The sequence below is a fragment of the Gracilinanus agilis genome, chromosome 5 (assembly GCF_016433145.1).
Source record: "Gracilinanus agilis isolate LMUSP501 chromosome 5, AgileGrace, whole genome shotgun sequence".
Classification (NCBI taxonomy): domain Eukaryota; kingdom Metazoa; phylum Chordata; class Mammalia; order Didelphimorphia; family Didelphidae; genus Gracilinanus; species Gracilinanus agilis.
Window position 1 is genome coordinate 39,070,354 of NC_058134.1, and position 20,513 is coordinate 39,090,866.

A 20,513-nucleotide genomic window follows, 5' to 3' on the forward strand; every position below is an offset into this window, starting at 1 on the left:
GATACATGATGGTTTATACAAAAGAACCATTCTCAAACCCACTGAGGAAAAAAAGCAGTTTTAAAAAGGGCTCTGTCTGCTTGAAACACAGATTTCTTCTGTCTTCCTCTTTTTCTTCCAGAAAATTCCATCACAAATTTTCTGAGATATCAGAGAAAGCAGAAATGGGAAAATGCAGGTCTCATTCCTTTTTGAGTGATGACTGCTGAAAAATTAGCTAGAAACTATCCCCAGTAGTTTTTGTTAACCCAGCTCTTACTGGGGGCAGCTGGGAAGCTCAGTGGATTGAGAGCCAGGCCTAGAGACGGGAGGTCCTAGGTTCGAATTTGACACTTCCCAGATGTGTGACCCTGGGCAAGTCACTTAACCCCCATTGCCTACCCTTACCACTCTTCTGCCTTGGAGCCAATACACAGTATTGACTCCAAAACCGAAGGTAAGGGTTTTAAAAAAAACAAACCTAGCTCTTGGGTCTGCAGCCCTCAACTTAGTTGGCCAAGTCACCATCATTCTTTACTGGCTCATTGTTAGCATTATGTCCACCATCAGCACTAGCCTCACTACCATCAGCACTAGCAGCATCACCTTCATCACCTTCATCTCCACCATCATCACCACCACCATTAATGCTATCACCACCATCACCACCATCATCATCTCCACCATTATCACTACCACCATCTGTCGCCATCACTACCATCACCATCATTACCACCACCACCATCATCTCCACAACCATCTTCACCACCATGACTACCACCGTCAGCACTATCACCACCATCATTACTCCCCATCATCTCTGTTGCCATCACCACCATCTTCATTACCATCATCTCTACCACCTTCACCACTATCCTCGGCACCATCTCCACCACCACCAGCATTATCACTACCATGATCTCCAACATCATCACTACCACCATCATCTCTGTCACCATCACCACCGTCTTCATCACCATCTTCCACACAACCATCTCACCACCATCACTACTACTCACCAGCACCACCAGCACCACCATCAGCCTTACCACCAGACAGAACAGTTAAGACATGTTATAAACATCTGTCTAATCTCTTTTAGCTCTAAAATTCCCTGAATCCATAATTGTGCCTTCTCTTGGTGTTTCAGGCCTATCATGAAGAACATTAACTATTATTCTGGGTTGGAGTAGAATGATGTTTTTAGGGCTTATCGAGGGTCATAGAGCTATTTGCTCATATAATGAATGGCTCCAGCCTTCTATGTCTTTTTTTTAAATTATTTTTTTAAACTCTTAACTTCTGTGTATTGGCTCCTAGGTGGAAAAGTGGTAAGGGTGGGCAATGGGGGTCAAGTGACTTGCCCAGGGTCACACAGCTGGGAAGTGTCTGAGGCCGGATTTGAACGTAGGACCGCCCATCTCTAGGCCTGACTCTCAATCCACTGAGCTACCCAGCTGCCCCCTTCTATGTCTTTTGATGACTTTTAACTTTTTTTTTTAACCCTTACCTTTTGTCTTAGAATCAATACTAAGTATTGGTTTCAAGGCAGAAGGGCAGTAAAGGGTGAGAAATGGGGGTTAAGTAACTTGGCCAGGTTCACACAGCTGGGAAGTGTCTCAAGTCAGATTTTGAACTCAGAATCTCCCCTCTTTAGACCTCCAGCCCCCAGCGACTTAAAAAATATTTTTTTCTGACATCCCTCTTAGTATTTATCCCTTTTCGCTGTGGTCACTGGGCCCGAGTGCATTTTCTTGGCTTATTATTTGCTTCTTTTGATCACTTCTGGACTGAGAAGATAGATACAAGGTCCGATAGAATTGGGTGGGAGATAAGTGAATTGGCTCTGAGAAACTATTTCATTAATGTATAATCTAAGAGCTTTAAGGAGGGCACAATGACGATCTGCTGTTTGTTAGGACCCTTTCAGAATCAGGGCTGTGAGGAAGGTCCTTTGACAACCCCTCCAGGAGCCACACAGACCCCCTCAGACCACAAGATGGCCAGCCTTTGAGTAAAGCATAGTCGCAGCCCTTGTGGTAACTCTCATCATTGTCCTGGACAGCCTGGCTAAATGAAAAGGTCACAGGCTCAGGCGTGTCGTTCTTGAAGTTTTGGAAGGACCTTCCTCTGTTCCTTCTGCCCAACTAACCTGCCTGGGCTTCTGTCCCATTTGAGTTAGAACAACAGTCAACCTCCAGACCTGATGCTCACCGGAGAGGGGAAAAATTCTTTCTCTATTTTTGCTATCCTTTACTTATCTAGGTGGCACATTGGATAGAGCACTGGGCCTGGAATCCTGCAGACTCTTCTTTCTGAGTTCAAATCTGGCCTCAGATACTTACTGGCTGTGTAACCCTAGACAAGTCACTTAACGGCTCCCTGCCTCAGTTTCCTCATCTGTAAAATAGAGATTAAACAGCACCTACTCTACAGGGCTGTCCTGAGGATAAAATAGGATACGAAAATAAAGTGCTTGGTCAACCTTAAGGCACTTTGTAAATGCTAGCCATTATCAGGATGGTTATCATTAAAGGTCCAACAAAGGAGGCTGATAGGGAGCCCCTGTAGGTTCCCTGAGCCAAGAGCAACATGAACAGAGTTTTTTTTGTTTGTTTGTTTGTTTGTTTTTGTTGTTTTTTAAACCCTTACTTTCTGTCTTAGAATCAATACTGTGTGTTGGTTCTACCACAGAAAAGTGGTAAGGTCTAGGCAATGGGGTTAAGTGACTTGCCCAGGGTCACACAGCTGGGAAGTGTCTGAAGTCAAATTTGAACCCAGGACCTCCCATCTCTAGGCCTGGCTCTCCATCCACTGAGCTACCCAGCTGCCCCCCATACCAGAGTTGGCTACCATGGACATAAAGTATATAAAGTGCTTTATACTCAAGCCTCCCAGCGCCAAGTTAATGTTAGCCGTTATTGTTGCCGTGACTATTATTATTTCGGTGGTCAGCAGGCCACATAACTTTGGGGCCATTAGATTGGATTGAACGTCAATCCAAACCAGGTGCCGTCCAGGACAGCGCAGGAATATGAGGCCGCTCTGAAGGCGAGGCTGGCCAGGTTCTCTCGGCCGGGCTTGGAGGGCGGGAGATGGGCATCTGCCCTGGCCAGCCCTCTGGCTCAGCTGCTCCCCGCGCTCCCAGCGCTCAGGCTAACTTGGCCTTCATTTCTCCCGGAGGTCCCCCTTCGGATCCCTCCAGCCTTCGCCCCGCCCCCTGGTTCATTCAGCACCAGGACAGGCTGCCCGCCCATTCATGCTGGGGAGAGACAGCTCGGGCTGGCCCCTGAACCATTGGCCTCTGGGGCAGCAGGCGGCGGCGGCGGCAGCGGCGAGAGATATTTAAAGCGCTCCTTGGCCAGGGGAGGCGGCCCCGGCACTCGGCACATGCTGCGGGCTCGGGGCGCAGGCAGAGAGCAGGGCTTCCGATCCCAGGCTGCTCCCCCCATTCCTCCTCGTGCCCCGGGCCAGCCTCAGTGCTGCGGTCCACTATGCCCAGGCCATCCCTCAGGCCTTCTCAGCTCTTCACCATCTCGGGCCTGCTCTATTACTCCACCTGTATGGGTGAGTGCTGGGAGGTGGGAGAAGGGAGGAGGGAAAGTGTGTGGTTTCGTGGGAAAGCGGCCAGCCCGCGGACGGAGCGGGGGGGACCCCGTGGCGTTCTTGGGCTTTAGACGAGATCCTCAGCAGCCCAGGTAGTGGAGCTGGTAGGGTCTGGTTCCCGTGCAGGGTGTGGGATCCAGGTGTGCGCGTTCGTGTGTCCCCCCTCCAGGGCTTCCCAGGGCTCCTTCGGGTCGGGCTGAAGCAGCTGGCTTGGCCTTCCTCCTTTAACTGACTTTGCAGCAGGAGAATGTAAGAGTTCGGAGGGTTCCTAAGTGGTCCCAGGAGCAGGGCAGCAGCAGCAGCGGGCTAGAACTGGGCGCCATCTCGGCCACCCTGCCGTCGCATCTCTCCGATCCAGCCTCCTCCCTTTGGAAGCCCAGAGATGTTAAGCCACTTATCCAAGGTTGCACAGTAGCTGGGCGAGCCCGGAGACTCGGCCCTCCTCCCTCCCTGGCTACTTTAGCCGGCGCTGCCTCAGTGAGTGGGGTACAAGGCTTCCGCCAGCTCAGAGCCCTGCCGTCTTGTTTCTGCAGGCTGCCTGGTGTCTAGGCAGGAGACCCACCTGAGGAGAGGGCAAAGGCGCAGCTCCCCGCTGCTTGCGTGGCTCAGGGTCCCCTTAAACGCGCACTCCCTCACCTGTGGCTCACCTCCCCAAACAAATCCCAGAGGCAGCAGCTTCTGCAAGGCTCAGTACCAGCCGCCTGAGTAAACTCGGCGAAGCTCAATAAACCATTTCTAAAGTGGAAATGCTTCTCGGCGGTTCGCGGCAGAGCTGGTGCTCCCCCCGCCCTGCAAAGGCCCTCATTTAACTGGGGAAAGGGGGGGGGCTAAAGAAAAGCGGGCCAGCTGGGGCGTGAAGGGGACCTTAGAGAAATCCAATTCCCCGGCACTCCCTATACTGTGTTAGGCTAACGGTTCGGACCTTTCCCGACATGGCATCCCTTGTTTCCTTCTCGTGCCCACCCTCAGGACGTGCAAACAGAGAAATGTCCCCAGAGCAGAGGGCTGGACTCACTGGAGACTGGTGCATTGCCATCCCCACCAAATTCCTGCCTCTGGCGCAGCTTTCTCCCAAGGGTGCCTAATTCCTCAGAGCTAGCTCCCCGCAGCAAGGGCAGGACGAGAAGTAATTACCTCTAGGAAAGGCTGGGGATGCCCAATGGGAGCTTTGCATACTAGACGGCTAGGGGGGCCAGGGTTTGCCTTCACATAGCCACGAGCCTTTGGGGGTTGGAAGGAGCCTTCGGAAAAGCCTTCCTCCTGCAACTGAGAACGCGGGAGGAGACGCGTGACAGCGGCTTGCGTGAGGGGACCCGATCCCATCAGGCACCTAGCTCCAGCGTCTTCAGAACCCCCATCACCTAGTCTCATGAACCCATTTTACTGGTCTGTGCCTCGGTTTCTCCTGTGCTGGACAGTGGGAAGGATTCTTAAACACACCCAAGGAGCAAAGCATTGGGGGAAACCAGGATCTGAACCATTGTTATTTCTTGGCTTTTGGGCAGGGAATTGCAGTAACTTTAAGGCAGATGGAGCAGTTCTAATCCCTCCCCTCAATCTGAGCTTGGGCGAAGTGGGTAGACAGGCTAGCTGGGACTAAGAACACTTGAATGGGGAGCCAATGTGAAGACATCATGGTATGGAGGGAAAACTGCTCGATTTGGGGTCAGAAGACCTGGCTTCTTCTTATTATTGTTTTCTTATTATTTCTGGCTCAATGGCTACCTGGGCAACCGTCATTTAACCTTTACTTGCCTCAGTTTCCTCATCTGTTAAATGAGGTGATTAGATTAGGAGGCCTCTCCCATGGGTCCCTTCTGGTGCTAAAGCTTAGACCTATGCTCAATGGAGCCCCATCATCGTTTCCATGACAACATGGTCTTTGGGGCTCATCTGTCCAGAGTTCAGAGGCTTTGAAGTGGAACCCTTGGGCTGCAGCAGGGGCTGGGGAGGAGCCGCCACTATCTCCAGCAGACGAGATCCACTTGAAGCCCTGAGCTCACTTGACAGGGCAGCACTTGTTTTCCACTGTGTCCACCTGGTGGAAATATTCCGAGCCGGGGAGCCGTAAATAAACTAGACTGTGCTAAAAACAAACAGCTCTCCATGGAGTCAGCTTGGGCAGAAATAGATTGGGATTGCCTGTGGAAAGTAATTCAGAGGGACATGGGCATGGGAGGGGGGAGGGCCAGAGAGGGGCCACCCTGCTCCATTCCTGGCCCACGCAAATGGTCTCCTGATCCTTTCCTAATTTCCCTCTTCTGGCTCGGGGAAGCCCAGGTATTAGCCCTATTTGGATGCTGTTGGCTGGTCCATCAGTGGGATAAAGTGGGTGAGACACGAAGGCTATATATGGAGTGGAAAATCGATAAATTGCAGTAAATGCAAATAGCCACACTAATCTGCCTACCTCTCAGATCCTGGCCCCCCTCTCCCCTCCAGATTCAGAGCTGTCCTGCCTGGGGTTTCCAGAAGTGGTCTGGAAAACTGCCCCCCTCGAACCTCAGCTGTTAGCTCCCACTTGTTCTCCCCATCCCACACCGCTTGGCCACCAGGAAAGCAGTTCTGGTTTTTCTAGCAGGGGGGAAGGGACTTAGGACAGAGAGGACATGGGCCCCCCTTAAAGGGATCCTGGGCTCCCTAGCCTGTTGCATGCCTTCTCACAATTTTTCTCCCCTACTAAAAAGGAGCCCTCCCTTCTGAACCTTCCAACGTGACCAGCTCCTACAAAGCCTCAAGTTAGGAAGGGAAAGAAAACGTCATAATATCTGAGAATCTTTTCTTCTCTGTGATCACCCTGAGGCACTCAGGGAAATGAGTGTTGGTTGGGGGGTCAGAAAAGCTGAATTCAAATCCATTCTCTACCACGTACTCTTTGTGTGACCCTGGACTAGACACATCTCCCTGGGCCTCATTGTCCTCAGGAGTAAAACGAGAGGACTGGATTAGTCCTCTTGGGCCCTTTCCAGTTGTAGGGCATGAGCTGGTTCTGGGCTGAGACTGCAGTAAGAGGGAAAGTGAATGAATTGAATATCTGGGGAGTGAGCACCCCACTAAAGGTAGTATCAGGAGATCCAATCAATCAGGCAATCAATAACCAATCAATGTTTATTAAGTATCCACGTGCCAGGCACTGTGCTAAATGCTGGGGTTACAAAGCAAGGCAAAGACAGTCCTTGCCCTCAAGGAGCTCACAGTCTAATGGGCAAGAAAATGTGCTAACAGATATACAAACAAGCTAGAGACAGGATAAATAGGAAATAATTAACGGATGGATGATACTAGAATTAAGAAGGTTTGGGAAGGCTTCCTGTAGGAGGTGGGACTCCTCAGTGAGTACTCAAAGGAAGCCTGGAAGGCAGTAGGTGGTGTTATAGGCAAATTTATAAATTAAGATTTTAGACATTTAGTGTAAGATAGCAGCCAGGCCGGTCCGGCAAGACTGGAGAGTTCCAATCCTGGAATAGTGAGAAGCCCAGGAAAGTGGATTTGTTTCCTGCAAGAAACATCTGTCCTGTGGAAGTTCAAGTTTGAGCAGTGAATTTGGCTCTGGATGATGGACATCCAGACTGGTTCAGCTCCCTGCCTTCATCTCTCTGTGGCTTTTACTTGCTGTGGGCCTGGGTTCCTGGAAAACCTTAGATCATCGCTGGAGTTGAGGAGGACCCAGTTGTGAGACATCCATTTCCCCTTCTAACCAGCCAAGCTGGACTTGACAGCCCGTGTTAGGCCAGAGTCGAGTTTGTCCCACTTTTCCAGTCCCTGGAGTCTGTCCTTCGATGCCTAGTTTTAGGGGGACCTTTCCCTATATCGCCAACCCCAAAACTCCTTATTAAACTCCTGTGTCTTCCTCTACCCCAAGAAAGAGCCCACTGTTAGATATCTTCTAAAACCCGAGTTTTCCTGGCTAGGCTGGTGAGCAGTAACTGTCAACTGCCATGACCAACTTGAGTGTGTACTTTGCCCATTCCCCATTTCCACATCCCTTGGGTAGGTTATCTTGTGTGTCCAGTCACTTGTGGGTTTGTGGGAGTGAGAGTTTGTGTTTAACAGCCTTGTGTGTACTTGTTGTTCCCATCGACCTATTTCAGTGGAGATGGAAGAGCGACAGCATTCCTGGCAAGGGAGACAGCCAAAGAAAATGCCCAGATCCAAAGGGCGGAGGGTCTTGTCAATGGAGCATCCAGAAGGCCAGTGTCATTGGATCAAAGAGTAGATTTGGGGGAGTAAAGCGTAAGAAGACTGGCGAGCTAGGAGGGGGCTGGGATACCATAGAAAACATTTTGTCTTGGATCCTGGAGGCCATGGGGAGCCAATGGAGTTTACAGAGTACCAGGAATGGCGTGCTCAGACCTGAGCTTTAGAAAGATCACTTTGACAGCTGAGTGAGTGAAGGATGGACTAGAGTGGGGACAGACGGAGACAGCTATTGCCATAGCCCAAGAGTGAGATGGTGAGGGTCTACATGAGAGGGACCACAGTAGCAGGGGAGACAAAGGTACTGGAAAGATGGTACAAAGGTGAAATCCACAGGCCTTGGCAAGAGCTCCTCGCATCATTGGGATTCAGTATGAAAAAGATTGGATGGGAGTAACATAGTGAGTGGGGGTCCTGAAGGCTAGGGCCTTCCCCCCCCTTTCCCCTCGGGTTCAAGCAATGATGGAAAGTCTGTAAAGTCAGATTTTGTCCCAAATGGCATCTGTAAATCATGGGACTCTGCACCCTTCCTAGGTTCTGTTTAGGGAGAGATCGTACAATGTGTGTGGCCCCAGAGGGAAGGGAAGTGGGCAGAATCCCCACAGAGCACAGAATGCCATGGCACCCCAGCCAGATACCTTGACACCCAAAGAAGGGAAACACCCGAGGGGCCTCAACTTTGCCACGTGCTGGCCCCCTCACACCTGATCTGACTCTGTCCCTCTCTTTACCATTCCTGGGCCAAGCTGCAGACTCCTAAGTCACCCAAGCACTGACTCCTGCTCTTGCCACTTAAAGTAGAATAGCAACACCCAGCACTGGTGAAGGCAGAAACACTAGTGTCCTGTTCTAGTGCAAACAGCTGCACCTGCTCCCCCTCTCCTCCCCCTTTTTGCTCTCCCCCCTGCTCCCACACTCTGAAGTGACTGCCACGCTATGGTAACACCTCCTGATCTTTGCTCTCTCAAGAGCCCAGACAAAGCGTTTGTTCTCCTTGGGCAAGTTTCAAAAATTGTACCCCTTGGGCCTTCGGGGTAACGTATGGCTCATCACAAAATAAATACCCGTGTTCCACAAAGCAAGGGATCTTCTGGCCTTACATGTGAATGTGTTCATGAAAAACGGCCTTAAGAAATGACCTTCGTTGTGTGTCTCTGTGTCCAGTTGTGTTCCAGATAATCTATATCTAGATAATCAGATAAAGTCTACCTGATTTGTGTTTTACTTTTGTCCCCCTCCAGATTTTACACAGCACAATGGAGTACTTTTAGCACAATGGAGTGGGCACTTAGGAAAAGTTTTCTGAATTGAATCAAATAACGAAATGAGCTTTAAGCTCAGAGTAAGGTTGGAGTCTCAGCTGTACCATTTACTGGCTGTGTGACCTTGGACACATCACCTAACCTTTTTAAGCCTTGGCTTCCCCATATGTTAAACAGGAGGGTGTTATAGCTTCACCACTTTCCCGGGAAGTGTTCTGTAAATCTCCAAGTGCCACGAGTCATCGTCCTTATTATTACTGTGAATTCTGTAATAGTGTTTGCTTATTTTTTTATTTTGTTGTTCAGTTGTTTCAGTTCTATTGGACTTTTCGTGATCCTCTTTGGGGTTTTCCTGGCAAACATACTGGAATGGCATTCCCTTCTCCAGTTCATTTTACAAATGAGGAAACTGGACAGCTGGGTGGCTCATTGGAAAGAGTCAGGCCTAGAGACGAGAGATCTTGAGTTCAAATCTGGTTTCAGATACTTCCTAGGCATGTGACTCTTGGCAAGTCCCTTAACCCCCCATTATCTAGCCCTTATAATGCTCTTCTGCCTTGGAACCAATATTCAGTATTAATTCTAAGATGGAAGGTAAGGGTTTAAAAAATAAAATTAATAAATAAAAAAACAAATGAGAAAACTGAGGCAAACCAGGTTTAAGTGACTTTCCTAGAATCATTTGACTAATAAACATCTGAGGCCAGATTTGAACTCAGAAAGATATGAGTCTTCCTGACTCCAGGCCTGGCATTCTATCCATCGCACCACCTAGTTGCCCTGCTTTTGTTTTTTTGTTTTTTTAATGGATGCTCAATAAATATTTATTGATAATAGAATTGGTATATCTTGATCAAATTGATTAACACATTTAGTAAGCCTCTTAATCAAGCCCAGGCAGGTTATGAGGCATTCTATATGCCGATGGGTCTAAATCCAACAAAATCAGGTCCACAATGACTATCTGAGGGTGGTGAGAACTGATTTTCCTAGTAGCCCTGTACTGCATGGTGGAAAACCTAGGACCCTGATTCTCACCCTCCTTTGCCACATCCTGGCACTAAGGGATGGCTTTCTTTACGCAGCCCTTCCCGGTTTGGAAGAGAAGAAAAGAGTCAGTCAGAAAGGATGCTGTCTGTTGACCCCTCCTCCTCCACCAATGTTCCCACCGCCATTTTTCAGAGGGGGCCGGAGTTCTGTAAGTATCTTAGAGGGGGAAGTCCAAGGCTTCCCCATCAGACAAAAAGCTCCCTGTTCCCAGGGCTTTTTCCTGATCAGTATAAAGACGTTGCCCCCCTGACTCTTCAGATTGGTCCCTGAAAGTAGATCTAGGTTTGGGCGTTGGCTTGTTTCTGCATGAATTATGGGGATTTTAGGGGCTTCTTGTTTAAGGCTTCAACAGTTGCAGGATAATTTTTGTCTTGTGTGATTTTGCCTTTAGAAACCTCTGAAAAGAAGTGATCCACCTTGAATTTTCCATTTTCTGTGCTCCTGTGAGCTTCTCCTTAGAAATAACTTCTCCCACTTGCTTGTATTCTGCCTTCAATATCTACCCACCAGGAAAATTCTCTTATTGCCTAAACACATCAACTAATTTAGGCAGACAAAGGCAGAAGCACCGATTCATTCCAGTTTCTCCTTCCTGTCGGCTGGGGCCTCTATCTGAAGGGAGGCACCCTTAGGTTAAAAAGAATATATATATATAACTATCACTATATGGGTGCCCCACTCTGGGGGCCCTCAGGCCCTTCAGGAAGCTCCCAGATTTGGTGTAAGGACCACTCACTGCAACAACCTTCCTAACTTCTTTAAGAGATTTTTTTTTCAATGAACAAACATCACATTTCTCTCCTTCCTGACCACTTTCCCACCCATGAAAAAAAAGAAAAAGGAAAAAGAACCCCCTTAGAACAAATAGGAATTGTTAAAACTTGCCAAGTTCTTTCGAAGTTGTCATTGACCATCCAGGACCAACCATCTTTGGTTTTAAAGATCCCAAGAACACAAAAGGTGGCCCAGTGCAGCGAGAGCCAGAGAAGGCAGGAAACCAGCAAATGAATGAATGGGTAACTGACTGGTTCTTGAGTGGGTCCATCTAATGAGTTGGTGACCGTGTCTCTTGGATGCCGGTTCTAACTTTTTCAACCTGAATATTGTTTTCTATTGAAGCTTCTGTCCCCAGATATGCCAAACTTCTTTCTAGAGCTACAGACAACCCAGTCTCCATGTGTTCAAGAATCCCTTGGCCCCCCTGGGCCTCCGGGCCCCCAGGTTAGTATCATCTCCCGAGCCCTCTCTTAGTGTTTTCTGTTTGAAGCACTGAAATATATTCAATGAGATTAAATTCAATAAATCTTTATTGAGTACTTACTATGTTCAGGGTTACCATACCAGGCACTGGGGATACAGTTCTAAAGTGAAAGAGGCCCCTGCCCTCTTATATTCTATGTGAGACTTAATTAATCTACACTGTTGTTTGCTTCCCGTAACACTTATTTTTTTTAAAAATAGATTACCTTGGGGGCAGCTGGGTAGCTCAGTGGATTGAGAGTCAGGCCTAGAGACAGGAGGTCCTAAGTTCAAATCTGGCCTCAGACGCTTCCCAGCTGTGTGACCCTGGGCAAGTCACTTGACCCCCATTGCCCACCCTTACCACTCTTCCACCTAGGAGCCAATACACAGAAGTTAAGGGTTTTAAAAAAAATAGATTACCTTGCTACTTCCTTAGTTCCATCATCCAGGCCATGATGATATACAGAATTCTTAGTTCTTAGACGATAGAGCTATAGAGACAAAAACAAAATAGCCCAGGACAGTTAGGTGGCACAGTGAATAGATAGAGCTCGAAACCTGGAATCAGGAGGACCTGGATTCAAATTTGACCTCAGATACTTCCTAGGTGTGTGACCCTGGGCAAGTCACTTAAACTTCAATTGCCTGGCCCTTGCCACTCTTCTAGCTTAGAACTGATACTAAGGCAGAAGGTAAAGGTTTAAAAAAAGAAACAGCCCTTGCCTTCAAGGAGAACTTACTTCTAAAAGGAAAATACAATTGTGTATGTGGATAAACTAAAAAGAGGGAGAGAATGCTGGGTCTAAGAGATCCAGATAAAATGTTAAAGGAAAATTTGAGGAAGGAGGGAGTCCTTTCAGTTGCCAGGATCAGGAAAAACCACAGGGAAGAGGGAGGGCATTCCTGGTACAGGAAGTACCTTTACAAGATGGTACACTGAATTCGAGCCCATATAAAAGAAAGCACCAATCTCTTTTGAACCTGCAATTGGCATGAAAGAAAACAACACATATTTCTAGAACCATAAGCTCTTGTCAAAGAAAATGTGGGTTGTTCTAGAGCCTTATTCTAGTTCTAGATTCTAGAATGCTTGTTGACTGCATCTCTTGTAAAAAGAAACATGAGTTGTCCCGGTGCCTTGGGAATGAGATGAAAAATGAGGGTGGAACAGGACCACCTCCTTGTGATCCTGTCCAAACCTCTTAGTTCCCATGTTTCAAAGAGGACTCATGGCCAACATGGCAGCCTGAAGGTCTCCGAGATGATGTGGTTTCAGTAATGCAGCTGAGCATTTTGATGAATTTCCACCTCCCACCCCTACATTCTGGGAACTTTAAAAAGCAATTAGCAGAGTGAGCCTCTTCCAGACAGGCAGAGCAGAAAATAGCCTCTCCCTTGGAAGAAAGGGTCATTAGAAGCTATAGTATTGCTCACTTTGCAGGACTTCTCATTTCTACTCCAGCACTAGTCTCAGCTCTATGGCTGGTCCAGGGAATAAAAATGCCATGTTTTCTTGGACAGTTCCCCCTGTTTTAAGAAGGCATGTTATTGCCAATGCAGGGAGCAGGAAGATTACTGTGTCTGCTGCTGATTAGGCTTGGCCTGGGAAACTCCAAGAGGAGTGTTTCTGCCAGAGCCAAAGCCTAATTTCCTGGTTGGAAGCCTGATATATAATGGTTACCCTCCTGAAAGGATCAAAGGATTGGAAATTTGGGATTGAAAAAGAACATAGAAGACATTGAGCCCAATCCCCTAATTTTACAGTTGAGCAAACTGAGGCTTAGAGAAGTGAAATAATTTGGCTAAAGACATACAGAAAGAAAACACCAGCGTAGAGATTGGATCTTCTGGTTCCAAATCCAGGGGTCTTTCCAGTGTGCTGCAGTGCGTTTATCATCTTCCATGCCCAGGGCTGGCTTTATGATGGCTTTTGTAGACAAAATATCCACGGATTGTCTTTGTTTCCTAAAATGACCAAGATTCTCTCATCCATAAGCATTGTGGGAAATAGAATTTGTCCATGGAGATAGCCTCTACACTTGTTAAACCTTGTTTTCTACATCATGTAGGGTCCTCCAGGGATTCCTGGACCAAAGGGGGAAAAAGTAAGTACTGGCCTTTTCTTTTGCATAGATGTGTGTTTGGGAGAAAGAGAGAGAGTGAGGGGGGAGAGAGAGAGAGAGAGAGAGAGAGAGAGAGAGAGAGAGGAGAGCAAGCCCAGATGGGCTCTAATTTGTCCTTTAAGGGTTGTGAAGCAGTGATGTGCAGCCAAAGAGAGCTTAAATGTCTTCTCCAGAGTTGGAAGGAAGGGCACTCCTGCAAATCAGCACCAAGCTTTCTTCTTCAAAAAAGCAGAAAGTAAGGGGAAGGATGGGCAGAATCAGAAAAATAAGCCATCAGTGGAGAAAAATTGGAAAGAGGTAAAGAAAGACTAAAGGGAAGACAAGGCAGGCCACTACGATGTTTCTTCTATTCCCTGGTTCCACTGGAGAAACCCACACTTTCTGGCCCAGAAGGTTTTAAAGGCCCCCTTCTACCCAGTGACATCCTGCTGAGGTGTGGTGGAGGAAGGCAGGATTGCCTGACACAGGCAATTTTTTTTTTTGGATTGGATTTTTTAAAAAATTTATTTAATTGATTAATTAAGAAAAATTTTCCATGGTTACAGGGTTCATGTTCTTTCTCTCCCCTCCAACCCTGCCCCCATAGCCAACATGTAATTCCACTGGGCTTTACATGTATCATTGATCAAAACCTATTTCCATATTATTGATAATTGCACTCAGGTGATCATTTAGCATCTACATCCCCAATTATATCCCCATCAACCCATCAAGCAGTTGTTTTTCTTCTGTGTTTCTGCTCCCACAGTTCTTTCTCTGAATGTGGGTAACATTCTTTTCCATAAGTCCCTCAGAGTTGTCCTGGGTCATTGCATTGCTGCTAGTACAGATTTTACCATAGTGTATCAGTCTCTATGTACAATGTTCTCCTGGTTCTGCTCCTTTCACTCTGCATCAATTCCTGGAGGTCGTTCCAGTCCTGAAGGGGCTTCACAAGTCACTTGCTAGGGCTACATGGACTTCTCAACTTCTTATTAGCCTTTCATCTTAAACCATGAAATATCTGGGCATTCTGAAATGACTGGTAGAGTAGGAAGAAGTTTGGCTTTGACGTCGAAGTGGCAGGGTGTGAATGGCAGAGGTTTTGGCTGAATGACCCTGGACAAGCTCATTTTTTTTTAAATTTTTTTACCTCCTTTACCTCCTACCTTAGCATCAATTCTAAGACAAAAGAGCAATTAAGGGCTAGGCAATGGAAGTTAAGGGATTTGGCCAGGGTTATTCAATAGAAAGTGACTGAGGCCAGATTTAAACCCAGGACCTCAGATCTCTATCCAATGTGCTATATCTATTTTTTTTTCAAACTGCTTTTTTTATATTTTTAAAACTCTTATCTTCTATCTTGGGGTCAATACTGTATATTGGTTCCAAGACAGAACAGTGGTAAGGGATAGGCAATGGGGGTTAAGTGACTTACCCAGAGGCACACAGCTAGGAAGTGTCTAAGGCCACATTCAAACCCAGAACTTCTTCCCTCCAGGACTGGTTGTCAATCCACTGAGCCATCTAGCTGCCCCCTCTGCTCATCTTTTAAAGATTGTAGTTGGACTAGATGATGGCCAACTTCTCAGCCAGTTCTAGATCTATGGTCCTAAGTAGAGAACATAAGCATATTTTAATGCTTCTGCTGAACTCCTCTGCTGTTCTGGGGTAGCATCTGCTGAAATGTCCTTTCCTTCCACAGGGGGAACTTGGCCGGCCAGGAAGAAAGGTAAGTGTCTTTTTCTGGGTCAGCTTCATGTAAATGATCCTATTCTGGATTTCCTTCTTTCCCTCCTTCACTCTCTCCTTCCCTCCCTCTCTCTCTTCCTTCTTGCCTTCCTTCCTCCCTTCCTCCCTTCCTCCCCACCTTTCCTCCTTTCTTCCTCCCTTCTTCCCTCCCTTCCTTCCTTCATCTTTATTTTCGTTGGCTCTCTGGAATTCATTTCCTCTGACACCAGTGCTGTTGGCAAGTGTGGGAGGCCATGGCGCTACCAGGATGAAATCATCTTGGTCATAGTCATGGGCTACGTCATTTGCCTCTTAACAGTGACTGAGGTTCAGGTACTGAGCCCAACAGAATGGAATCTCCAGTGGAACCAAGGGATACCACCAATAGCTTAGTGGTCCAACTGGAAACCGCAGGCCACAGTTAGATCATCTGGAATTTGATTCAGGGCTGCCCAACGTCCACAGACTCCCTTCACTCTCATTGGCTTCAAATTAATGACAGAATTGGTTCTTCCAAACTGTCCACTTAAGGAGGAATGAAGCACCAAGCAACCTGAAGGCCATGGTGGGTCAAGGCACTCACTGGAATGACTGGCAAATAAATGAGAGGCCCCCAGGAAAAGGAGGGGCCCATTCTTATTCTGTGTGGCCAGTGGATTCTGACTTTGGAAGGTTGGGTCTTGGTGACAAAGGGAGGCATAATAAGTTAGGATAGGCATCCATGATTATTCCAATTTCTTGGGCAAGCTCATCTTTATCTAAATGAAATCATTTCAAGAAGAGCCACTCTGCTATACTGCACACCACTTTTTTCCCCCATCCCCTTTTGTTGGGCTCCCTTCCTCCTTATACCACCAAAGTCACTACTCTGTTTCTTACCAGCACCCAAGGGTGTCTGCTTGGGAAGAACCCACTGAAGAAAGCGGGTAGGAAGATTTCCTGGATGAAAACAGAAATAGCAGAAAACCCATATGCCTTCTCTCCTTCCTTCACTACATTTTCCAAGTGGAAGCAATCAGCAGATCCTGTAATGCAGGAGTTCCTAACTAGGGGTTCATGTACTTGTTTTTGGTGGTTTTTTTTTAAAAGTACTTTAGTAGCCATTTCACAGAATTGATTTTCTTTGTTATCCTATGTATTTTATTATATGCATTTAAAAACATTTTTCTGAGAAATTTACCAGACTACTATAGGGAACAATGACACAAAAAATCAAGAACTTCTGCTAGGTGTCCATTTGGGGGTAGGGAAGCAAATATGCCGAAGATTTTAGCTTAGCTGTGAACTGGATGTAGATCAATCCTTTGCAAGTTATTGGGAGTCCTGGGGAGGGGGGTGACTGGGAGCTTTGGTCTGAAGGAGTAGGACTCCTTTCCTTGTCCCCAGACATGCTGAAAACATCAGCACCGAACAGCAGGTAGAGGATGAACTTGGGAGTCAGGAAGGCCAAGGTTTGTATCCTGTTACATCTAAGTGTCAGCTTTTAGGACGATTCTAGTACCAAAGGGAAACGGATCCAGTTGTCATGTCTCTCATTGTTTGTTGGTCTTTGAAGGGTAGACCCGGCCCTCCAGGTGTCCCCGGAATGCCTGGGCCTATTGGCTGGCCAGGCCCTACTGGACCTCAGGTAAGTGCTGAGACCCTTGGACCCCCTATCACACCAGGTCAACAAGGGGAGAGGATGATGACACACCAGTCCCCTAGGACCCATGCAGAAAAACTTGGTGTGCCAATAGAAGGACAAGGAGGTGGGAGGTCAGAAGATTATTTGCAAGGTTGCCATCTTTTCTCGTAGAGGGATCTCCTGCTGCTCTGTTCCCATAAGCCACAGAGAGGAAGCAGAACTTGCTGGAAAGAGCACTGGGCTTAGGAGTTGGAATTTGTGGGTTCAATCCTGGTTGATTATTCATGTGACCATTCCTCAAAAGGGATTGAGCTTCCTCAATGGGGGCCTGCTCTCTTCTTGGAGGTCTTCAAGGAAGGGCTTCAAGAAACTATGAAATAAGCAGAGAATCTTCATACTCCCACCCCACCTTTTGGTGCTGCCTCAAACGGCCAAATTTTCTCCATTATACTAATCAAACCCGCTTTTAGGAAGGGATGAAACATCGGCCGTTTATACCTTAGTGCAAATTTTAACAACTATATGCTGCTCTCTCGATGAGCCAGAACAAAATATCAGCCACTTAGTGTAAGTCTTTGTGTGACTTCCATTGTTCTCTCTTTAAACTGGAGTCGTTAGCCTTCATCAGTAGGGGTCAGTGGAGAAAAAGTTTGGATCTTTGGACAAGACCAGGGGGTGCTTTGGGCTGGAATGCATTTGGTCAAATCTTCACAATGGGAAAGGAAGAGAGGGAGAGTGACCACTTGGTGGGGGAGGTGGGGAGGAGGAGGTATATTTACAGATATTCTTCACTTTATGCAATAGACAGCTGCTTTAGGAGGTATGGGGTGAATTCCAGCCAAGGAAATCCTTTTTTGAGGGATGGAGGTGTGTGTGTGAAGTGGATGACCCCAAAGGATCTTCTCAGCTTGAGGTCCTATGATTTCCTCAATAATTTCTATTATGAAACTGGAAATATATTCTCCTAAACCATATTTTGATCCCTGACTTCCTAGGAGCTGAATTAGAACCCTGGTCCTTACTGTGTGACTTTGGGCAAGTCAGCTTCTCTGGACCTCAGTTTCCTCATCTGTACAATGGGAGGGTTGGAATAGGTGGCTTCCAAGGTCTCTTTGAAGTCTAAAATCTATAGTTCTATTCTCTTCTGCTATGCTCAAAATAAAAATGCCTGAAGTGAAGACCTTGGCTAGTCCCAGAAACTCTAGTGATATGGATACCACCAGAGGGGTTATCGAGGAATGAATTTAGGCTTGGATGAGGAAGTCGCATCTTATTCAAGTTCTTCCAAAGGGGATGGATGGAGTATGTGCTCCCTCCTCCTGGAGATCTTTAAGCAAAAGCTGAATGCCATTTGTGTGGGGAAATGTAGGGATCTCCAACTCCAAGGCATGGTATTTTCTGGACTCTTGAGAGGATATTTACAGGAGCAGCTATGTGGATAGAGAGTCAGGTCTAGAGGCAAGAGGTCCCGGGTTCAAATTTGGCCTCATACACTTCCTAGCTATGTGACTGAGCAAGTCACTTAACCCCCATTGCCTAGTCCTTACAGCTCTTCTGCCTTGGAACCCCTCAGTATTGATTCTAAGAGAGAAGGGTAAAGTTTAAATTTTTTTAATGATATTTACACTTTAAGCCTTTAGGGAAATGGAAGGTTTTATCTTCTTTTCAAGGGGTTTTAGGGATCAAGTAAGGGAGTTGTGACCTGTGAAGGGCCTGCCAAGCCCGCCATATAATATAATAAGCTGGAGGTTGGTTATTATTCACTCTGTCTGTGAATGGGCTGGTCTGGCTGTCTCCAGGTCCCTCACTCACTGATGGACCTCCTAGGAGCTGTAACCATCTTTCTCTCTCTCTTTTTCCCAACCCCTGCAGGGTGAAAAAGGTGATCTGGGTTTGATGGGATTGCCAGGTACAAGAGGACCCGTGGGCTCTCAGGTTTGTGAACTGGAGCATTGTCAGACTTTGTTCTCTCAACTGAAAGTAGAGGCTGAAAGTGGGGGGCCGTCGCTATTTCTTCACTCTACCCCAAAGCAGCAAAATATTGGGGGAGAGGGAAATGAGGGAATAAAGGAGGAGAAAATGACTGAGATTTCAGGACCCCTTTCTAAGCCCCACTAAGACTATGATTGCTTCAAGACTTGGCTCCTTGTCACAGGTTAGACCTAATCAATGTCCTCCTTAGCATGGTATCGCTGGCGGAGAATCCAAAGACCTGGACTCCTCCGGTTACCATCAGTGTATCCTTGGGCTATTCACACAAGTGTTTGGAGTCTCAAGTTCAAATCTAGCAAAAAAAAAAAAAAAAGTTTAGTGTCAGCATTAAGGCTGGTTCCCCATCTTCAACATGAAAGCTCTACCTGTATAGTTTGATGGAATTGATGACCAAAAGGGGATCTCATGTGACCTGGGGCACTGTGTACCTTGTAAAAGGGATACTTAATACTCTGGCAATGGCTAGTGATGTTTCTTCATTGGGTCCCCTCTCACTTCATCCTGGTTCTCTAATTCTCACTTTGTCAGGGACTGATTTTTTTTATTTGTGGAACATCCAGGCTTTTTTTTTTCTCTCTCTCTCACTCCTCTGACATATTCCTATCACTCACTTTTCATTAACTCCTTCACCAGAAGGCAGGCTGGAAATAGAGGAGTACGTTGGAGTTACTTGTTCACAATACTGGATAAAGGTTTGGTAAGGCTAGCATTGTCACTTCAATGTCGTTTCTTTGTTTAAAAAATTATTTATTAGACATTTAGTAATAATCAACAAAAACAGACCTTCAAAAAGAACAAATGAGCGTGAAAGAACAATCATAAGTGAAATGACAAACTTTTTACGTTTATAGTTAGCTTAAAAAATATGCAAAGTAATTTTAACAAGATGGCGGCTAAATCAACTGATTTGCCTCTATCTTTTCCTTTGATCTTTTCTTCTTCTGTGATTCTGGATTTTCTCATTGGTCTCACCAAAAAGCATAGTGGCATAGTGTGGGTAGAGTCATGGACTTGGCATCAGGAAATCCCAAGTTAAGATCCCACTTCTGACACCTTCTAGCTGGGTGATCATGGGAAATTTGCTTAATCTCTCTGATTCTTTGGAAATCCTTTGAATCTCTAAATTACAGATGGAGCTATGCCGTCACTTGTCCTTGGTGCATGGAGATAGTATTGCATTATTTGTCTGTTTGTAGTCAGGGTGTACATTTTGGTTCTTTGTTCAGTCAAATAGGTCTTTTGTTTTTTATATTCTTCATCTAGGTCATTTCTCACAGCCCCAAACTGTCACGTTCCATAATTTGTTCGGCCATTTTCTGTTGGCTGGTTGTTTTGTTGTTATGAATCATATAATATGAGTTGCTTTTATTATTGAATTCACATATTATTTTGAATAATATCCTCATTCTAGAAATATTTTTGGATAGATCGGTTTTTTCTTTTCATAATATTTTTAGACTTTATAAGTCCAATAGTAGGTTAGTTATTCCTAGAGTCCAGGGGGAATATCTTTCCTTTTTATTTCTATCACCAACACTTAGCACAGTGATTTACACTTAGTAAGCACTGAGTAAATGTTTTTTCATTTAAGTCATGGTCAAAGAAGGTGAAAAGTTTTATAGCTTGTGTGTGTATGTGTGTGTCTGTATACATATACAGAGAGAGAGAGAGAGAGAGAGAGAGAGAGAGAGAGAGAGAGAGAGAGAGAGAGAGAGAGAGAGAGAGAGA

General features: G+C 46.4%; 1 protein-coding gene across 1 annotated transcript in view; it reads left to right on the forward strand.

Moving 5' to 3' along the window:
• The first annotated feature begins 3,473 nt into the window (after window positions 1–3,473).
• COLQ (collagen like tail subunit of asymmetric acetylcholinesterase) overlaps window positions 3,474–20,513 on the forward strand; it is a 48,757-nt gene continuing 31,717 nt past the window's right edge. The window contains exons 1-7 of the mRNA XM_044678892.1: window positions 3,474–3,546; window positions 10,130–10,242; window positions 11,214–11,315; window positions 13,406–13,441; window positions 15,144–15,170; window positions 16,725–16,796; window positions 18,666–18,728. Coding sequence (XP_044534827.1) covers window positions 3,474–3,546; window positions 10,130–10,242; window positions 11,214–11,315; window positions 13,406–13,441; window positions 15,144–15,170; window positions 16,725–16,796; window positions 18,666–18,728 — 486 coding nt within the window. The remainder of the gene's footprint in view (window positions 3,547–10,129; window positions 10,243–11,213; window positions 11,316–13,405; window positions 13,442–15,143; window positions 15,171–16,724; window positions 16,797–18,665; window positions 18,729–20,513) is intronic.